Raw genomic sequence first — 20,682 nt, forward strand, 5'->3', positions numbered from 1 at the left:
TCAATCTCATTGTCAGTTTTATTCTAGTCATTAAATTCATCGTTGAATGTACCCCAGGGCATTAAATACCACCTATAAAAAATATAACAAACTGTACTTTAACCACAAACTGACATTAGACCACCAAAAATCCGGGACTTTACAATGTATGATCTATCATATCCTTAATACAAAACAATAAACGAACAAAAGAAAGAAAATTGCAAATATTACAATCAAATTTTACTTTACAATGAATTAATCAATGTTTCGTTTTGTTGGTTTTTTTTTACAAATTATATTATTGTATTATATACGTCAGCAAACAAAGTTTTGAGGTATATAGGAACCACCCAGTCTGACTGTCCATCTGTCTGTTCACATTTCTTGTAAGTGCAACTCCTCCTAAAATGTTCAAGGAATTCTATATAATTTTATAGGAATGTTTAGTATCATATTTAGATGTGCATAAAGAAATATTAAGTACCCTTGGAAAATTCTAAAGGGAGATAATCCAAATTAAGGGTTTTACAAGTTAAAATCTTGTAACACCCCCCTAAACTGTGCAAGGGATTTTGATGTAATTTTATGTGAAGGTTGGGTATGCTATGTAGATGTGCATATACATATATGAATATAGTTACTGTTGGCTGACTCAAAAAGAGATAATCCAATATGTTAATTTAAGTCTGTTTGAAAATGGGGTGATTCTGGTTAAAGTTTGTCTTTCAAGGGCAATAAATTTAACAAGGAGTTGTCAAACAATTTATACTCAAGAAGACTTTGGTAGGACATAAGGATCATTTCAGCAATTGAATGTTGCATTCTACCAATTAAAGATATTGACTGAAAACTGTACCAAAAGAGAAAAAAAACATCATTTTCCATCTTTCAAGGGCAATAACTCTTACAAGGTGTCACCTGACAACTTTGATCCCTGAGGACTTTTGAAGGCCTTGTAATAAGAATCATTTCAGCAACTGTAAGAGTTTGGCTAAACCTAAGTTTTGGAGATCTACGTGAAAATCTACTGATTGACCCTTCTGTTCTATTTTTATTAAAAGCCCTATTCCCATGTTTTTCAACAGATCAAAAATTCCCACATCAGTTCTATGCATGATACCCCAAGGAACATTCAAACCAAGTTTGGTTCCAATTGATCAAGTAGTGTCAGAGGATAAGAGCTTTAAAAAATGATTAACAACAACAGATGCCAAGTGATGGCAATAGCTCACATGGCCTTAGGCCAGGTGAGCTAAAAATTAAAGTAATTTCAAAGCATATAGCCCATGACTGCATGAAACGGATATAGAACTGTGAAGTACTGATTCTAATACAATGGCATACCAAAATCATTTTAATTCAAGAACTCGTATTGAAATTAAAAAAAAATTTATTACCTCTCATAACATTTTTAAGAAGTCATTATATTGCTCATATGGAGATTTAGCAACCTTGTCGCAGAACTCATCATCTGTTCCAGAAACAAGATCGTGTAATGACACAAAATTTTCTTTCTCAGGGTTGTACTGGGCACGTCCAAGACTAGCTAAGTATCTATGTCTTTGTTCAATTCTATGAGTTCTTGTTTTGAATATCTGTGGCCATCTTAAAATGTCTTTATGGGATAGCTCCATCACATTGTGAAGATAGTCAAAGTTTCCAGAGAACTTCACCTCACCTGTAACAGAACATAGATTTACTTTGATATGCTACCCAAATCATATTTATCATTTTTCTGAGACAAAAATGAGAATATAGTCCAATAAAAAGCTTCGCCAGCGCAGCATGATATGAAGCCAGTGGTCGAAACCTGAACAGTTGGGGCAAGTGTGGACACAACATTAGTTTTTGACACACTTAAGCATAAGGACAATTTATATGGATACATCAAAAGGTTTGGACATTATATTGAAAAAAAATTGAAATCAAATAAAAAAAAATTGAAATTAGATCAAAAATAAAAAAATCTATTTTTTGGGGGATTGGTATAATTACTACGTACTGAACTTACCATAATGGTTGTTTAAAAATTAAAGAACAGTAACGGCTCTGATTGGTCAATTTGATAAGTGGTAAAGAACAATTTTGCCAAATTAATTCAGATAAGGCCTTATAAAATAATATAAAATAAATTTATCACATCAATTTATTCCTTATCTGTAGATAATTACATATCAAAGAAGGCTTTTCATAAAGACCTTTGTTAAGCAATTTCATTTTATCATTATCTGGAGATAATTTGTTCAGATAACCATGTATTAGATGTTGTCTCTGATGTATATTTAGACTCTGAGATAAGTTTTGATGAGGTATTAAAGATATTAACTCAAGCTAATAATGGTGAAGCACCAGGGATTGATATGATACTTGTAAAATTGTATAAAAATAATGTTTTTGTTGATATATTACAAAGGTTATTTAATGTATGGTTTAAATATGGTAAGACTCTCACTATGTGGAGTAAAGGAATTATAACACCTATACCATAATGTTCTACATCAGACCCGAGAGATCCTCAGTCATACAGAGAAATTACTCTAGTACCTTTTTCATATAAATCATATTGCAGTATTCTGAATAACAGACTTGTATCTTGGTTATAATCAAGAAATATTTTACATGATGAGCAAAATGGTTTCCGTAGTAGTAGAAGTACAATTGATCATTTATATACAATTACGTCTATTACTGAGACCAGAAAACTGAGAAAATTGTCTACATTTACTGTGTTTGTTGATTTTAAGAAGGCGTATGACATAGTAAATAGAAATTTATTATTCAGTGATTTAATTCATCTGGGTATTAGTACACATTTTTTTAATACTGTTAAAAATATATATTTTCATGTTGAATGTGCGATTAAACTGAACGGTAATATGACAGAATGGTTTATTGTCAAAGAGTAATCAAGGGGACCAAGGTTATAGTGGTAATCAAAAGAATGCAATCAGGGACAAAGACCAGACATGGAAAACAGACATACACAACTCAGTTCAGGTTTAAAACAGGGTTGTGTGTTATCTCCTGTACTGTTTAATATTTATATTAATAGTCTTGTTACTGATGTAAAGGCATTAGATATAGGTACTGACATTGATGGTGAAAAGGTAAATATTCCTTTATATACAGACGATACAGTACTCATTGCTGAGTCTGAAAATGATCCTCAGTTGTTATAAGATGTGCTTAATACATGGTGTAATAAAAAGCTACTGAATGTTAACTTAGATAAAACTAAAATTTTACATTTTAGAACTCCTTCTATGAATAGAACAAGTAGAATTTTTTTCATGTGGTGACAATCAAATATGTGTTGTTGATAGCTATACTTATCTTGGTTTATTATTGACTGAGCACCTTGATTATAATGAAATGGCAAAAGCTGTTGCAAGGTCAGCCAGTAGAACTCTTAGTTTATTAATTGCAAAAAGTAAAACACATGGAGGTTTCCAGTACAAAATTTTACCAAACTATATGATAGCTTAGTCTGGTCAGTAGTTAGCTATGGTGCAGCAATCTGGGTCACCAGAGATATTTCATGTATAAAGGCTGTCCAGCACAGAGCTATTAGGTATTTTTTGGGTCTAGGTAAATATGTTTTTAATGATGGCATTAATGGGGATGTGTACTAGTGATTATTATCACAGGGATTGGATATGCGCCTAGTGCAGAGGGAGTCGAAGACTCTACTACTGCCGCTGACTAGCCTACTTGTAGGTGAAAAAGAAAGCCGAGTGCATAAGTCTTTCTTGTCAGTACAAAGCCTCTACCAGTCTAAGACCTCTACAGTGCCTCCTCGCGACAGCACACGGTAACTAGGGTCTAGTATCCTAGGCTAAACTGTAGAGGATCTCGGAGTATCAAGGACCCTAGAGATGCAGTGTGTAGGCCCATCGGCGTGTGGATACGCCCTAGCACTCATCAACCTTGATCCAGCTATGGGTTAAATAGCATCACACTACTGCCTTGTAGAAGGCTTTGGACAGTCAAAGGCTATGGGAGAAAACCCAGACAGAAAATCTGTAAAGATGGTACTCGTTAGCATGGTGATGCATCCATCTAAGGGAAGGATCCCCCTACAGAAAATCTACTGGTTCTCCAAGTTATGGGGGTTAAGCTTAGGGCTAACAACCCTAACTTGTAAAAAAAAAGATATGTTACAGAAACAGCAACGAAGAAAAAATCTACAACTGTGGAGGAGAGCCCCCACCGCACCAACAGTGGAGTTTTCATGACTGCAGGTAGAAAAAGCCGAGAGGAGACTACCAACATGACTAGGGAGGCCCTCAACATGGTAAAAACCAATACAAACATCGGGTGTTGGAACGTGAGAACGATGTATGCAACAGGCAAGCTCGCACAGATAACAGCTGAGATGCAACGATACAAACTACAAATTTTATGTGTCAGTGAAAGTAGATGGACAGGATCTGGAAAGATAAAAACAACAGGCGAAACAGTACTATACTCAGGAAGAGAAGATGGGAAACATCAGGAGGGAGTAGCCATCATTCTAAAGAAAGGAGTAGACAGAACCCTGATGGAATGGAAACCAGTCAGCAACAGATTGATCATGGCTAGACTGAGGGGTAAACAAGTTAATATGACGCTACTTCAGTGCTCCAATAAATGATGCCAGCGATGAAGACAAAGATGCATTCTATGAGCAACTTCAACAAGAGTTAGATCAAACCCCACATCATGACATCAAAATAATCATGGGTGACCTGAATGCAAAAGTAGGCAAAAACTTGAACTTTGAAAGAACTATGGGTACACATGGATGTGGTAGTATGAATGAAAATGGTGAAAGATTAACTGACTTCTGCAACATCAACAACTATGTCATTGGAGGCACACTATTCCCTCATAAGGATATCCATAAGTTAACGTGGTATTCACCAAACTTAAGAGACAGAAATCAAATTGACCACATCATGATAAATGGAATGTGGAGACGATCTTTGCTAGATGTAAGAGTCAAAAGAGGCGCTGATGTAGAAAGTGACCATCAACTTGTTACAGCAAATATCAGACTCAAGCTCAGAGCAGCTGGAAAGAAAGTTACAACCACTCGTTATGATACAGAAAAACTTCACATCTTGAAGGTAAAAAATGGCTTTTCAATAACACTCAAGAATCGCTATGAAGCGTTAAATATCTTGGAAGATGTTGTGGATGATATTGATGAAAAATGGAACAAAATAACCGACATATATGCAAAAACAAGCGAAGAGTGTTTAGGTTTGCGACAAAAGCAAAAACATAAGGACTGGATAACACCTGAAACTTGGAAAACAATAAATAATAGAAGAGAGATTAAAGCCAAAAGAGATAAGACCAAATCACCTCGGCTAAAAGAAAGACTCCAACAAGAATACAGCTCAATACAAAAAGAAGTTAAGAAACTAGTTCGAACAGACAAACAGAATTTTATGGAAAAGCTAGCAAATAATGCAGAAGAAACAGCACAGAAAGGAGAACAGAGTAAATTATACAAAATTACAAGAACTATATGTGGGAAGAATAGATCATCTCCAAATTTACCTGTCAAAGACAAACAGGGTAACATATTAACCTCAGAAAGAGCTCAAGAAAAAAGGTGGACAGAACATTTTGAAGAGTTACTTAACAGGCCACCACCTTCTCAAGAACCGGAAATTAAAGATGCAGAAGTAGAGCTTGACATAGATATAGAACCACCAGAAATATCTGAAATCATAACAGCAATCAAAAGTCTGAAAAGTTGGAAAGCACCAGGTAGTGATAATCTCAATGCAGAACTCTTTAAAAACGATCCATACCTATCTGCAAAAATTCTCCATCCCATCTTTCAAGATATCTGGAATAAGACAAAGTACCAGATGAGTGGAACAAAAGAACCATCATAAAATTACCAAAGAAAGGGTCATTAAATGATTGTAATAACTGGCGAGGTATTACTTTGATTTCTATCCCAAGTAAGATACTAGCCAAAGTTGTCATCAAAAGAAATGCAAGATCTGTAGATGAACTATTGAGAAAAGAACAAGCTGGATTTAGACCAGGTAGAGGCTGCATCGACCAAATTTTCACGCTACGCAATATTATTGAGCAGAGCACTGAATGGCAGAGACAACTCTATATTAACTTTATAGATTTTGAAAAAGCTTTTGATAGCATACATAAGAGAAAGTTTATGGAAAATAATTAGATCATACAGAATACCACAACAACTTATAGACTTATAGACTTAAAAGTTTCTACAAGAACTTCAGATGCAGAGTCGGAAACAACAGCGACATGTATTTCAGTGTAAAAACTGGTGTCCGTCAAGGCTGTGTTATGTCATCAACACTTTTCATCATAGCCATTGATTGGGTGATGCGACAAACAACGAAAGATACACCAAGAGGCATCAGATGGAATACCTTCTCCATCCTGGAAGATCTAGACTTTGCCGATGACATAGCTTTGCTTTCTCACACCCACCAACACATACAAGAAAAGACCAAGAAACTTCAGAATTTTGCAGGACAAATTGGGCTAAACATCAACAAAAAGAAAACCGAGGTTATGATGTTTAATGTAAACACACCAACACCTATCAAACTGCACGAACAATGTCTACCTTTTACCAACAAATTCACATACCTCGGTAGTATAGTTACAACTGATGGAGGTGCGGAGAGCGACATCCACCTTAGACTCTCAAAAGCAAAAGGAGCATTGCAACCTGTCTGGAGATTAGGACAGTACACTATCCGCACCAAACTAAAATTGTATAACAGTTGCGTCTTGCCTATCCTGCTTTATGGGTCAGAGTGCTGGAGGATAACAGAGTTAGACCAACACAAACCCTCAACCTTTCACACCAGGAGTTTGAGGAGGATCCTAAGAATATTTTGGCCTCTTAAGATCAGTAATCAGGACCTCCTTAATAGATGCCAACAAGAAGACATGGCCACTATCATTATGAAAAAGTATGGAAGTGGTTAGGACATGTCCTGCGAAAAGACCCAAAAGACAACACAAAAACAGCCCTATTCTGGACACCTGAGGGAAAACGCAGGAGAGGACACCCAAAGATCACCTGGAGACGCACCATTGAAGCAGAAGTCAAAGAACATAAGAAGACTTGGGGCACATTACAGAAACTTGCCAATGATAGACAAGAGTGGAGGAACTTCGTTGCTGCCCTACATGCCAGTGGCGTAAAGGGCAGTAAGTAAGTAATTAATGGGGATATGGGCTGGAGACATCCGAATGTTAAACAATGGAGCTGTGTTTTTAGACACTGGGCTAGAGTTAATGTTATGCCCATAGATAGAATTAATCATAGAGTTTTCATATGGTGCCATAGAAATGCTATCTGTAATAAGAAAATATGGTGTTTTAGAACTATGGAAAAATTCAGAGAATGTGACTTAGATCTATATACAGATTTACATAATATATTTTATAAGAATTTAATTCCTCAAATTGAGAAGATGTTGTTTCATAAGTACAAAATTGAATGGCAACGGAAAATTTTTTTAAAACTACTTTTGAAGCAGAATTATATTTAAGTAAATCTATTACTCACAGATATAGATGTGCATTTGCAAAATTAGGTGTGGCGTAGCCCCCTTACGTATTGAAACTAATCGTAATGAAAATAAAGAGGTCAATGAACGAGTATGTTTTATATGTAATGATCAGATTGAGGATGAGACAAATGTGTTATTAGCTTGCCCTCTATATGTAGATTTGTAAGAACAATTATTTTATGAAGTCAAAGGTGTAAATAGAGAGTTTGATATTTTATCTGATGATGATAAATTTATTTTTATGTTTCAAAGTGTTGAATGCTTCGATATAGTTGCCAAAACCTGCTTTAATATTTTAAATAGAAGAAACAGTTTTCTGTATTCATGATAACATTTTATCTTTTAAGCTTAGTTACTTTTTACAAGTGTTTTTATATTATGTCTTATTCAACTAATTCATGTTTTGCTGTCTCTTATAATTCTGTATAGAATGGCACATGTACTTTTAGTATATGATAATCTTTAATTATTGTATATACTATGTTTTATTATAATATTGACATGTCTTAAATTGTACATGTGGTGAGACTTTAATAAAATATTGAATCTGAATCTGGAAAATTAGACAATATTTGTGTGATAATGTGCACCATAACCACATTAATTCATATAATATGTTATTATCTATGATAAAAGCATATTATCGGAATTAATGTGGCTTTGGTGTGCCATACAACTGGTTAAATTTTTGCCTTTCAAAGGCAATAACTCTAACAAGGAGTTGTTAGTAGGACTTATCATAAGGATCATTTCATCAATGAAAGTTTCATTCTTTCAATCATAGTTTTCAAGATATTGGCTGAAAACTGAAAAAAAAAAAACACCAATTTTCATCCTTCAAAGACATTTGGCTGACCCTAATGGTTGTGGAAATATATGAGAAAAACTTCTGACTGGTCTCTATGTTCTATTTTTAGTAACAGTGGCCACAATTTTCCATAGATAAAAAATTCCTACATCAGTTCTATGAAAAATACCCTAAGGAACATTTGTATCAAATTTGGTGCCAAAAGGTCAAATAGTGTCAGAGGAAAGATTTATAAAAGAAATAACATTAAAAATAGCAAAAATGTTGAAAAAGGGCAATAACTCCAAAGATGGCTTAAATTTGACCGCAGATAGATCTCATCATGCTAAACACTTTTATCCAGAATTTTACTTAACCTTACGGTTTAGGAGATATATGCAAAAAACTACTGTCTGACCCCTATGTTCTATTTTAAGTAACAGTGGCCATGTTTTTCCACAGATCAAAAATTCTGACATCACTTCTATGCAGGATACCCAAAGGAACATTCAAATAAAGTTTGTTTTCAATTGGTCCAGTAGTGTCAGAATTTTGAAAAATTGTTAACGATGATGACAACAGATGCAAAGTGATAGCAATAGTTCACATGGCCTTTGGCTAGGTGAGCTAAAAAACAGAAGAACATGAAAGGCCAAAATTGCGCATTTAGAAAATTCAAATATGGTGGTCATATTATCTAATCAAATAGAACAAAACATAAAAATCACCGATGTAGTCCCTCTTTACATCATTCCCTGCAGTAGCTGAGTTACACAAAAAGTGCACAATTTGTAGAGGGAATTCAAAGATCAACAATCCTATGAAATTTTAAAATATTGTCACTTGAGGTTTCGGAGGAGATGATCTTCAAAAACAGTTTCTGGCAACCATCATGTTTATTCTCTCTGCCAAGTTTAGTTATTATTGGCTCAGTATAAGCAGAGGTAATGGCAAATATGTGTTTCCTAATAGGGCTCCTCTTGAAACCATCTGCTTCTATGTAAATGAGTATTTGTAAATTGATCTTCCACTTAACATTTATACCACTTCTGATTAAAATCTAACAAGTAGTTCTTTAGTAGTTTATCTTTACAGAAAACAACATGGGACAGGACAGGATGGGACGGAATGGGATGGGAATCTAGTAACATAACCTTATACAAACCTTTGGTAAGATATACATGGTATATAAATAATGGTTGATTTGGTTGGCTACATTATCCCTCAAATCCAGAACTTGACAAAGATCAACATAATATTTAATCAGATCTGGATGTTTATATATTGAAACCAGACCCACTTCACTAACTTTTGTAGCTAAGTGGCTGTCTTTGTAAGAATCATGCAAAATCTGAAAAATGTGATACACCACAAAAAAAAGCTACATATTTTTATTTTTGTAATTAAGTTGTTTTATGGGTCTATACTATGAAATGTGTAATAATTCATTCAAATCTACCTGCTCTTAGGAGATAATCAACATTGAAAATCCAATAGATTCTATTGTACTTGAGTGTCATTTACAGAGTTGTCTCCCTTAATTTTAAAATCTACAGTGCATACTGTTTAATTTTTATCTCCTAAGAACACGAGTAATATGAAAAACTGAACGAAAATTTCTGTTTACTAAGGCAATTCAAACAAAATATCAAATATAAAAATATGTAGGCTTTTTACCCATGAATCACATTTTGCATGATTCTTAGCTGGAGTGTTACTTAAGAAGTGTTTTGATTATGTACCAAACCAAATTAAACTTAAACAGTTGTATGAAATTTAAAGACTTACTTGACAGAAATACTTTTGGACTGTTGACAAACATTATTTTAACCTCACTTGCTGTAAAACCTAACACATCTTGTATGAATAAATTTCTTTCCTGAAAGAAGAAACAAGATCATTTTAGTTGGTCATGTTCAAAAATAATGGTGTTTCAAAAAAACCAGCAAAATCTAACAAAACAGATCCATTCTCTAAACATTGCTGGTAAGTACTGCCTCTGTCAGGGGAACATGACAGGGAAACAAAATTTCAGGGGAGAGGTTGACTGAGATCATCATGTGGGCCAGAAATAGTTTTCACCCTGTTAAGATTTCAGCAAAAAAGATCCATAAATAATTTCCTATGAGCAAAATATATTTTTTTACTCAAGATCATAGATGCTTGTCAAACTGCTTCTTTGGCAAGTATTTTTTTTCTATAAGCCAAAAATTCCATCCCTTAACATCTCAGAAACATACACACAAAAATCTAATCTTAGTCTATAAAAAAAACACAGATAAATAAGTTACAATAGTTTCTTACATTTGGGGTCCATTAGAGGTAGACTGAAGAGAAATACAGAAAATTAAATTGAGGTACCATTCATTTTTGCAAATACAATTTAACTTTTTTTTGCAATTTAAGATGATAATCCAATTTCGTGAATATTCAACTTTTTTGCAACTAACTCTCTCCTGAAATACATTCTTTTGAAAGGAGGCCTATTTGTGACAAATTATTCTCATGATTTTTTTCTTGATGGCAAAATTAGCATTTAGATAAATTACTGGCTAATCTAAATTGGTTTACAGAGTATTATGTTCTTACAAGAGTCCCTATTAAAGACCTGGGATTTCTACCTCAAGTGTGGGAAATCCTACACATTTAAATAAAGTGTAATTAAACTAACACTGCTGAGAATGCAAGATTTTGATGGTTTTTTTTTAACTTTGAACTCGGCAGAGCCTTGGTAGAGAACTTCGAATCTTACCCTAGCTTGGGTGTCAGAGAATTCTCTGCTTTGCATTTTTTTGGTAGTGTTTTTTTCACTTTTGAAACTAAAATTTGTATTTTGTGATTACAACACCAATTTAGAATACACTGCTTACTGAAATTACTTAGTATTTTCAAGATGTCAAAATAAAATGTTTTATTGTGATGTCACAATGTTATATCTGAGACACCCACTGACCAGTGGAATATGTTTGATTTTTCAAAGGAAACCTCACATGGCTGAAAATAATAATAACTTGACTAAGAAGTGAGAAAAATATCTCTCACAAGTGGAGAGAAAATCACTAACAAAGTGGAAGTGTACATGTAAGTACTGATTTCCTCAGAAACACTGAATTATATTATCACTTGATATAAACTGTAATGTCTAATGACACTTGATACAAACTGTAATGACCAATGTCACTTGATACAAACTGTAATGTCTAATGACACTTGATACGAACTGTAATGTCTTATGACATTTGATACAAACTGAAATGACCAATGTCATTTGATACAAACTGTAATGACCAATGTCATTTGATACAAACTGTATTGTCTAATGTCATTTGATACAAACTGTAATGACCAATGTCACTTGATACAAACTGTAATGTCTAATGACACTTGATACAAACTGTAATGTTTTATGACATTTGATACAAACTGTAATGACCAATGTCATTTGATACAAACTGTAATGACCAATGTCATTTGATACAAACTGTATTGTCTAATGTCATTTGATACAAACTGTAATGTCTAATGACACTTGATACGAACTATAATCTCTAATGACACTTGATACAAACTGTAATGTCTTATGACATTTGATACAAACTGTAATGACCAATGTCATTTGATACAAACTGTAATGACCAATGTCATTTGATACAAACTGTAATGTCTAATGTCATTTGATACAAACTGTAATGTCTAATGTCATTTGATACAAACTGTAATGTCTAATGACACTTGATACGAACTGTAATATCTAATGACACTTGATACAAACTGTAATGTCTAATGACACTTGATACGAACTGTAATGTCTAATGACACTTGATACAAACTGTAATGACCAATGTCATTTGATACAAACTGTAATGACCAATGTCATTTGATACAAACTGTAATGACCAATGTCATTTGATACAAACTGTATTGTCTAATGTCATTTGATACAAACTGTAATGTCTAATGACACTTGATACGAACTGTAATGTCTAATGACACTTGATACGAACTATAATCTCTAATGACACTTGATACAAACTGTAATGTCTAATGTCATTTGATACAAACTGTAATGTCTAATGACACTTGATACGAACTGTAATGTCTAATGACACTTGATACAAACTGTAATGACCAATGTCATTTGATACAAACTGTAATGACCAATGTCATTTGATACAAACTGTAATGACCAATGTCATTTGATACAAACTGTAATGACCAATGTCATTTGATACAAACTGTATTGTCTAATGTCATTTGATACAAACTGTAATGTCTAATGACACTTGATACGAACTGTAATGTCTAATGACACTTGATACGAACTGTAATGTCTAATGACACTTGATACAAACTGTAATGTCTAATGACACTTGATACAAACTGTAATGTCTAATGACACTTGATACGAACTGTAATGTCTAATGACACTTGATACGAACTGTAATGTCTAATGACACTTGATACAAACTGTAATGTCTAATGACACTTGATACGAACTATAATATCTAATGTCATTTGATACAAACTGTAATAGTAAGTAATTTTTATTTAAAGTTGGGTTAATGAGTACATATAACAAGTAAGATAAGCTCTCAGGAGCTTTTAGCCCAACTGTAGGTAAGCATACACACATCATACATGTTTAAAAGACAAACAAACATAAAAACATGTCAATACACTAGACATAGGGTAAAACATATAAAGCACTATCATAATATACACATAATGTAATGACTAATGTCACTTGATACAAAATGTGCTGTCTAATGTCATTTGATAAAAACTGTTTTGTCTTATGTCAGTTTATACAAACTGTAATGTCTAAAGGACAATTAAACAATTTTGACATCTTTTCTGTTTTACAAATATAACCCTGCCATAAAATAGATGAAAAATATTTATTGGCATCCCTCCATTGTATTGGAAAATTTTCATTTTCATGTGTAAAATCAACAAAAAATGGCAAGTATTGTCCTCGCACCAACCCTTTTTCTGAGGAACCCTGGCTCCCATCCCTCCTTTTCAAAGTGTTTGGACCCGCCCCAGCAATTTCAGTAAAGAAGTCAGAGTCACCTATAACTAGTTTTAGTGGCTAGGTGAATCTTATTAAGATTGGTAACTCTGATATTTTTATGTTGGTTATGTTGGTTAAGTTAATTTTTATTTTTTTGGCAAATAAGGACATGAAATCCTAAATAACATAGAGAATTCATTATAATTCAACAGTGGGATTCAACATGGTTGATGCCAATCTAATTAGAATAAGACCTACTTTCTGTTCTGATGACCTGATCAGCCAATCAGATTTCATTTTTCATGAGTTTGAAAGCATTATTTAAAGGGAAAAAACCTAATTCTGAAAAGGTCATCTGAAAAGAAGTAGAATGGAGTGTTAGATCCTAAATGCCGTAACTGAATGGAACAATTAATAGGTCTAATTTTAAATAGATTGGGTCATCATGCCCACTACTGATACATGTCACCCACAAACCAACTTCAGTATGTGGCTAAAATATAAAGGGATTCACTAAAAAAGTTGTTGTCCCCGAAGGCCTAAATCAAATGACATGGTGAGTATATCAAAGAGACAACAACCCCAACTTAATGAAAAATATCAGCTTAAGGCAACCTATGGGCTTCAATGAATGACAAGGAAACCCTCACACCACAGGACAGGCAGCAGCTGGTCCTAAAACATTGAACACAAGTACAGCAAAATAATTGCCCCCAAATACTCCAGCAAAGTAAACAGAAAAAGAAAATGAAACAAGACATACAGAGGCCAGCAATTCCTGACTTGGGACAGTTGCAAAACATTCAGTGGAGTTAAAGTACTTTGGCATTATCATAACCCTCCCTCTTTCAAATTTGACTACTGTGGAAAAACTACTACACCATTAACCACACCAATGCCAATACGAGGCTTGTGCCAAAATAACAAGTAGTTGTGACATTATTAGACAGAGAGACTGACAATTGTAAACAGTATGTACCCTACATTGAATCAGATTTATAATAAATACAAAACTAACTTAGTTATTGGATAGAGCAAGTAGTTCTAGGTATAGACTACAGTAACCTTTATCAAATAGAATTTTACTTTAGGCCTCACAGGTGAAGATTTGGTCTATTGTAAAAAGATCATAATGGCCACCTTCATGACCTTAGGTCAAATAAACATGACAATAAAAAGTTTTGTAATTTAGACACATTTTCAGAAGATGCTATATAATATCTTGTCAAAATGTTACTTATGGACAAAGCAAGGCCATCAAATACTGGAATATATATTCAAAGTCATTTAAGTACCAACCCATATAAAATTCAGGCAGTGTTTTGTGGTGCAGAAAAAAAAACAAAACAAAACAGACTATGTTTTTGGATCTACATATGTATAAAGTTACATAACAAAAGCCTTTTCTGTAAACAGATCTATATTTTTTTAAAAACCATACATAAATTTCCCACTGAAATCAACCAAATCAAGAACGATAACTCTTGCAAAGTACCAATTTCATATATATATATATGTATCTATGTAACTTTTACCTCACAACAACAGATGAAAAACTAAGTGTGGTAATGTGGTCTGTGTTTCTGAATAAAAGAATAAGAAATAAAAGTGAGTTGGTGGGTTTTTGATATGCATGAATCAACTCCTGTCTGATTTTTATAAAGACTGCTACTTAAAGACCCTGTCACATAGACTTGTTCAAAATCACTATCAAACACTGTTTATATTCTCTGATTTGATCACTTTATCAGTGCTATAATCATAGCAGTGACAATTATCACTGACAAGTTTGTATTATTGGAGATAGTTCCAAATTTTCCTCTACAATAAACACAAATTCTGTGTCCCATAACCCAATTTATTTTTGAATTTCTTGTGACTTTAGTGTGAAATCTATCCCAACAGATCATTTTTGGTTTTATGTCTAAAGACCATTGTAAACTGAATTACCAAGGTGTACATCCATGGACAGGCATATGCCTCCACCACCCTTAAAATTGGGAAAAAAAATTTTGGCTTGAAATAATAATATTTCACAAACTCTACCTCCAAGTTTATTTTTGCCTTAATTTGTTCATCGTTTAATTCATATTAAGCCCAGTACAGCATAACCACATCCCCCATCCCTGCAGTCTGAAATCCTACTGCTCCTATTTCTCCTGATAAAAAAAAATGCAGTTTGAACAGTTTTGAATTAAAATTTGAGTACAAAATTTTGGTAATACTAAATGAAAACCTGTATTAAATATATTGATCAGATACCAAATCTAATTTAGAGTACTTTGGAAATCCCTGTAAGTATTCAGTTTACTAAGGTACCTTGTTATAGTGAGTCTTAAAGAACTTTAATGGCCATTTTGTGTACTATTATAGTTAACTGCAGGTATTACTTTAACTGCTTAATTGTTGAGTTGTGCTCTATTTATGTGTTCAATATGTTTTGAACATGCAAGTGCAATATGATAGATAGTATTTGTTTGAATATTCGCAATAATGCTCTATAATTTGCTTTTTGTATTTTGTATGTGCATTCATATATTTCTTTTTTCTTATTTTGTAGATGAGTTCAATGCCCTCCATATGTGAATTAAAAGTAATTCCACGTTCATTTTAAGTATTACACCATGTAGTACAATTTTAAAGAGATTTATTCAATTACATCAAGTTATTGATCACACATCAGGAAAGCACTTGTGTCTAGGGCCTTTTTTCTCCCTCATTCCTAAATGGTTAAAATCCTAACCCCAAAAATCAATGCCAGTATGACCATAGTTGTAAAGAATCTGACATCCATATGCTTCAGCTGGAGTTATTTATAATTCATATTCTTTAAAAAAAACTTTTTTTGGCCCCTCCTTCCAAAATAGATGGGTCATTAACCCATTAAATCAATACACATCAACGACACAGACAGCACCATACAATTATACGACCCCAAATTCTTTTAAGCATTAAATACCCTACCTACCAACAAAATACAACAAGTTCAGGGGACATAACTCAATTATTAAAAATCATTCTATAACAACACTGTAATTTATCAAGATATAGCTTCATAAAGGATGTGGTCTGCACGACCGAAACAAAAAAAAAAAAAAAAAAACAACTAAAAGTTCAAAGGCACACTTTGTGAAAATTCATTTGATGGGAATACAATTTGAACTCATCTTGTAACTTTAATAAATAAAGCTAAATATCTACTTAATATCTTTTAGTATGCCTAAAAGAGTCTGGACACCTAAAATAAAACAAAACAAATGCAGGTTTAAGGGCCACACTTTAGCAAAGTTTCATTCAACTGGAACAAAACTGGAACTTGAACTGTGAGTCATCTAGATATAGGAAATTACTAAATATTAAGTCAATACTTTACAGTTATTGACCAATACAGAAATTCAACTTCCATCCTGGCACCATTGCAGCATACTTGTAAAATACATCTTGACCAATCAGGATGCCACAAACAAAAGCAATCCCACAATTCTTTAGTTTCTGAATCAATCCATTGATAGATATATCACAAAAACCATAATATCATTATATGAAATAAATAAAAAAATACTCATTGTCAGTATGGCTGTTAATGCATTATATCAACTGGTACAATCTATGCTTAATTATAAACACAAAACAGGCTATTATCTAGCAAGATGTCACCATAAACACTCCTGTCACACTGTCAAACAAAAGAAATGATCAGAACAGATCAATAATACATGTCAAGTAGTTTAGCTTGATGTGGATGGAGCAATACAAGGATTGTGAATAAATGATATGTGACTTTTTTTACAATTTCAGCAAAATTTCAATTTCTATATTCAAATTAAAGATGTCTACCAAATTGATTTCCATTAACAAAGGATACACATGTATAACATCAATAAACCCACATACATAAATCAATCCATCCATTGGGAGTCTAAACAACTGTGACAAATTTTGACAGATGGATGGATATTATGATTCCAATATATCACCCACTCCTTGTAAGTTAAAAAAATATCATAACCTGTGTTACTAAAGACTAGGAACAAATTTACTTTTACTTTTAGAAACTATTAACATTGAATTTTACCTGTATCTTGGTTCATTGATTATTATCATTTAAGTACCAGTCCACATAAAGACGGAAAACTTGATTAAATTTCAACACTACCACTGGTTGTCAAAAGTACATGTTCAAGTAGATTTTATAGGCTTTTATTTCTACAGTAAAAGGGTTAACGAAATGTCATCATTTTTTTCCCATTGGCTAAAACAATTTATAATGTGTTTAATCTTTAAATGAGTCTTAAAACAATCGTGTGTCTTACTATTTAGTCAAACTGACTTTAAAAGTTCAGCTACCCTACTAAATCAAAGAAAGATAACTCAAATATTTTTATGAAAGTATTACCAGTATGCAGAATCAGAAAAGTAAATGATATCATCAAGTATTTACTTTCCTTTGGCACATTTTGTCTTGACGATTGGAAAATGGGAATTCTAGAAATTGAGTAATACACTGTAACATTGTTCATTATCCGTACAAGGCCTCGGTGTATTATCTACATAGTATGGTAAAAATTGTACTAGAATTTTGATCTTTTTGCATATAACTTACAAAAATTTGAACATAGATGGATAGATTGAAACCCTAAGTTACCACTTTTAGTCAGATGTCCAATGGATTAATTAAAATTGAAAAGAGCCCTAATAGCAAACTTTATGGTTATTATTGAATTTCAATATACTCTGAATGAGCAGTTTAAAGATCCTTCAACACCCTTACAACAAAATGTAAAGGGTATAAGACAAAGAAATGGGCTTATGGCCCCAAAGCTCTCCAAAGGTGATTGTTACAATCATATAAACCATGACTCTTTCTTCAAATTTTTATTCAAAGTAATCTATAACATAAACTTCTCCTCATCAAAGACAAATGGGAGAAGTGAGCACAAAGAAAGACATTTTTTTGCTAACATTTCCCTCTAGATAAGGCCCTGATCTATACCATATTTTTTTTAAGTTCTCACCCATTAAAGTTACCATAGTCCAATACAGGAAACATACCTTGATCTTATTCTTGTTACATGTGATGAGTCGAGGATATTTAGTCATAGTATTTCTCACTTCATTTCCTGCAAAAATTATCTACTATTTTGTAAAATGTTTAAATTTTTTTTCAATACAAATCTCAACAGATAGGTATGTCAAAGAAATGAAATAGATGCCTCAACTAAAAGAAATTAATGTACATACATGTATATGCTGTTACTTAGGCAGTAAGAAGATGATTGATAACCAAAACAGTCTAATTAGAAGGGAGAAAGTTCTGAAAGTGGAGATTTATCATCCCAACAAGAGATGGAAAAAGAAGCAGGAGATTCTAAAATTGTTCGAAGGCTATCACCAAAATGAAAGAGTTCAGACCTACATGTACAGTGACAAAGACCCACAAAAGTTACATAAAGGGTTCAAAAGATTTAATTTAGCCGAAAAAAATTATTTCACATGAAATTCATGTGAATCCAGCTTCACAAAAAATTCACATTAAGTGAATTTTATGAAAAGTTCATATGAAATTCAATTTAAGTTTTGAATCACATGACAGTGACCATAATGTGATTTTAATAACTCTTTCACAAATTTTATCAACTCAATTCAGGTGAAAATCATGTGAAATAATTTTGCCTGTGTACCAGAACCAATCTGTGCAACAACTATTACAATCCCTTATTGATCATGTATCAGTTATTGATAAGTCATGAACAATCAAACTGATCCATAAAGCCAATGATTGCTTCCAGTTTATACCACATTAGGCCACAAAAATAACAGTCTTGTTTCCTGATACAAGCATGAAAAAAATAAGATAGGTAGATAAGGAAATTATCTTACTTTTCAAAAACATTTTACATTGAGATAATGAGGAAATAAATGTAATCTTGACTCTAACAGTGCTTAAGCCAAAACCGACATATAATGTTTAGGGTAGGCACAAAAAACTTGGGTAGGTAGGGTACCAGGAAACAGACATAAACAAATTATTATTATTTTTGGCCTAATTGCTGATCAGCTCCTATATTGCAATAATATGATTTAAGATTTTTTTTTTACACCGACGATTGCATTTTGTATAAATTTTGATATGAATAAATAAATTTCCTTCTAAAAATTAATTGCAAAACATGGATTTTACATTTTGAATTTAAAGTGAACCCACCATTTCCATTGAAAATGCCATTGCCTGTACCAAGTCAGGCTAACTGTAATTGTTTCCAACTTTCTGTTTATCAGTTTGGTAATTTTATTTTTACTGGGTATACTTTATAGCTTTAAATATTTCCAAATGAAAAGTCTTCAGGTGATGGATCAATAATCAATAATTTTACAGAACCAAACTGCAGGCAGATTGGTCATAAGTTACAGAATTTTCTATGACCAGTCAATAATTGGTCATCTGTTCATTAAATAGTTTCACTGATTGCTTCTGGGACAGTATCAGGCCTGACAAATGGACATTGGCAGTGTTAGAAACTGATTGTTTGTCAACATAGACCCATCATAATTTTACATAGACAGCACTCTGTTAACCCTCCTTCATAAGGGGGAGGGGTCCCACAAAATCAATGAAAAATTCAGAATCCCCCACATATAAATGTCAGATTTGTGGGAGGTAATTGGTTAAAATGACTAAATATTCTGACATAAGAACTAAATAATTGAATTTTACATAATGATAAAAAAAAATGCCTTTACGTAAAAATCTCCCACATAATCTGTTCCAATGATTAACTGGTATGGATCACCTCAAGTATAAGAGGTCATTGGTTCATTCTCCAGCACAGTCATACTTAACTTTAAGTTAGGATAATATCCTAAGGTGGGGTAATATTCCTGCAAGTTGTTCTGTGAGCTAGCACAATAAAAGTCTGGCTCAACTTATAAGCCAACTACAAGCAGAGTGTGTTCACTTGAACAAATGTTCTTGTCCTAATGCATGAAATACCTGCCAATGGATGTTAAACTACTATCAATGAATCAACTAACCAACCAACCAACCAGTCAACCAATCTCTCTCATGTACCTAAGCTGTGTAACTTCTCCTTCCTATGATTCCTTATGTGTTTAGCTATTTACCTGTAAGTTTAAACTCTTTTTGGTAGAAACCTAGACAAGCATCTAGCCTCTCTACTGTCATTGATAAAGCCCGAGAATTCCTTGTTACAATGGTTTTAATTTGGTGTGCAGAAAATAACTTGGCCTTTAAATAATTGACTCTCACCTACAAAAAATTAATTAAAAGTTTTAATTCTGAGCATCCAAAATAAATATAACTCAATAGAAAA

General features: G+C 33.0%; 1 protein-coding gene and 1 long non-coding RNA gene across 4 annotated transcripts in view; one reads left to right on the forward strand and one right to left on the reverse strand.

Moving 5' to 3' along the window:
* LOC148598769 (transcription termination factor 3, mitochondrial-like) overlaps positions 1 to 20,682 on the reverse strand; it is a 27,357-nt gene continuing 6,675 nt past the window's right edge. For 2 of the 3 annotated variants that reach the window (XM_088560221.1, XM_088560223.1), the window contains exons 4-7: positions 20,474 to 20,618; positions 18,404 to 18,471; positions 10,126 to 10,216; positions 1,355 to 1,660 (exon numbers count right to left, since the gene is read on the reverse strand). In XM_088560221.1, the coding sequence (XP_088416347.1) occupies positions 1,383 to 1,660; positions 10,126 to 10,216; positions 18,404 to 18,471; positions 20,474 to 20,618 (582 nt within the window). In that variant the 3' untranslated portion in view covers positions 1,355 to 1,382. Of the gene's footprint in view, positions 385 to 1,354; positions 1,661 to 10,125; positions 10,217 to 18,403; positions 18,472 to 20,473; positions 20,619 to 20,682 lie in introns of those variants that run through there. The other variant, XM_088560222.1, reaches the window with a different exon arrangement.
* LOC148598770 (uncharacterized) lies at positions 9,434 to 15,959 on the forward strand. The gene is made up of 2 exons (XR_015918348.1): positions 9,434 to 9,507; positions 15,912 to 15,959. It is a non-coding gene; the product is annotated as an uncharacterized LOC148598770 (long non-coding RNA).

Source organism: Perna viridis, chromosome 14 (assembly GCF_037379345.1).
Source record: "Perna viridis isolate PV_CMFRI_1.1 ecotype Kerala chromosome 14, ASM3737934v1, whole genome shotgun sequence".
In the NCBI taxonomy this organism is placed as follows: Eukaryota; Metazoa; Mollusca; class Bivalvia; order Mytilida; family Mytilidae; genus Perna; species Perna viridis.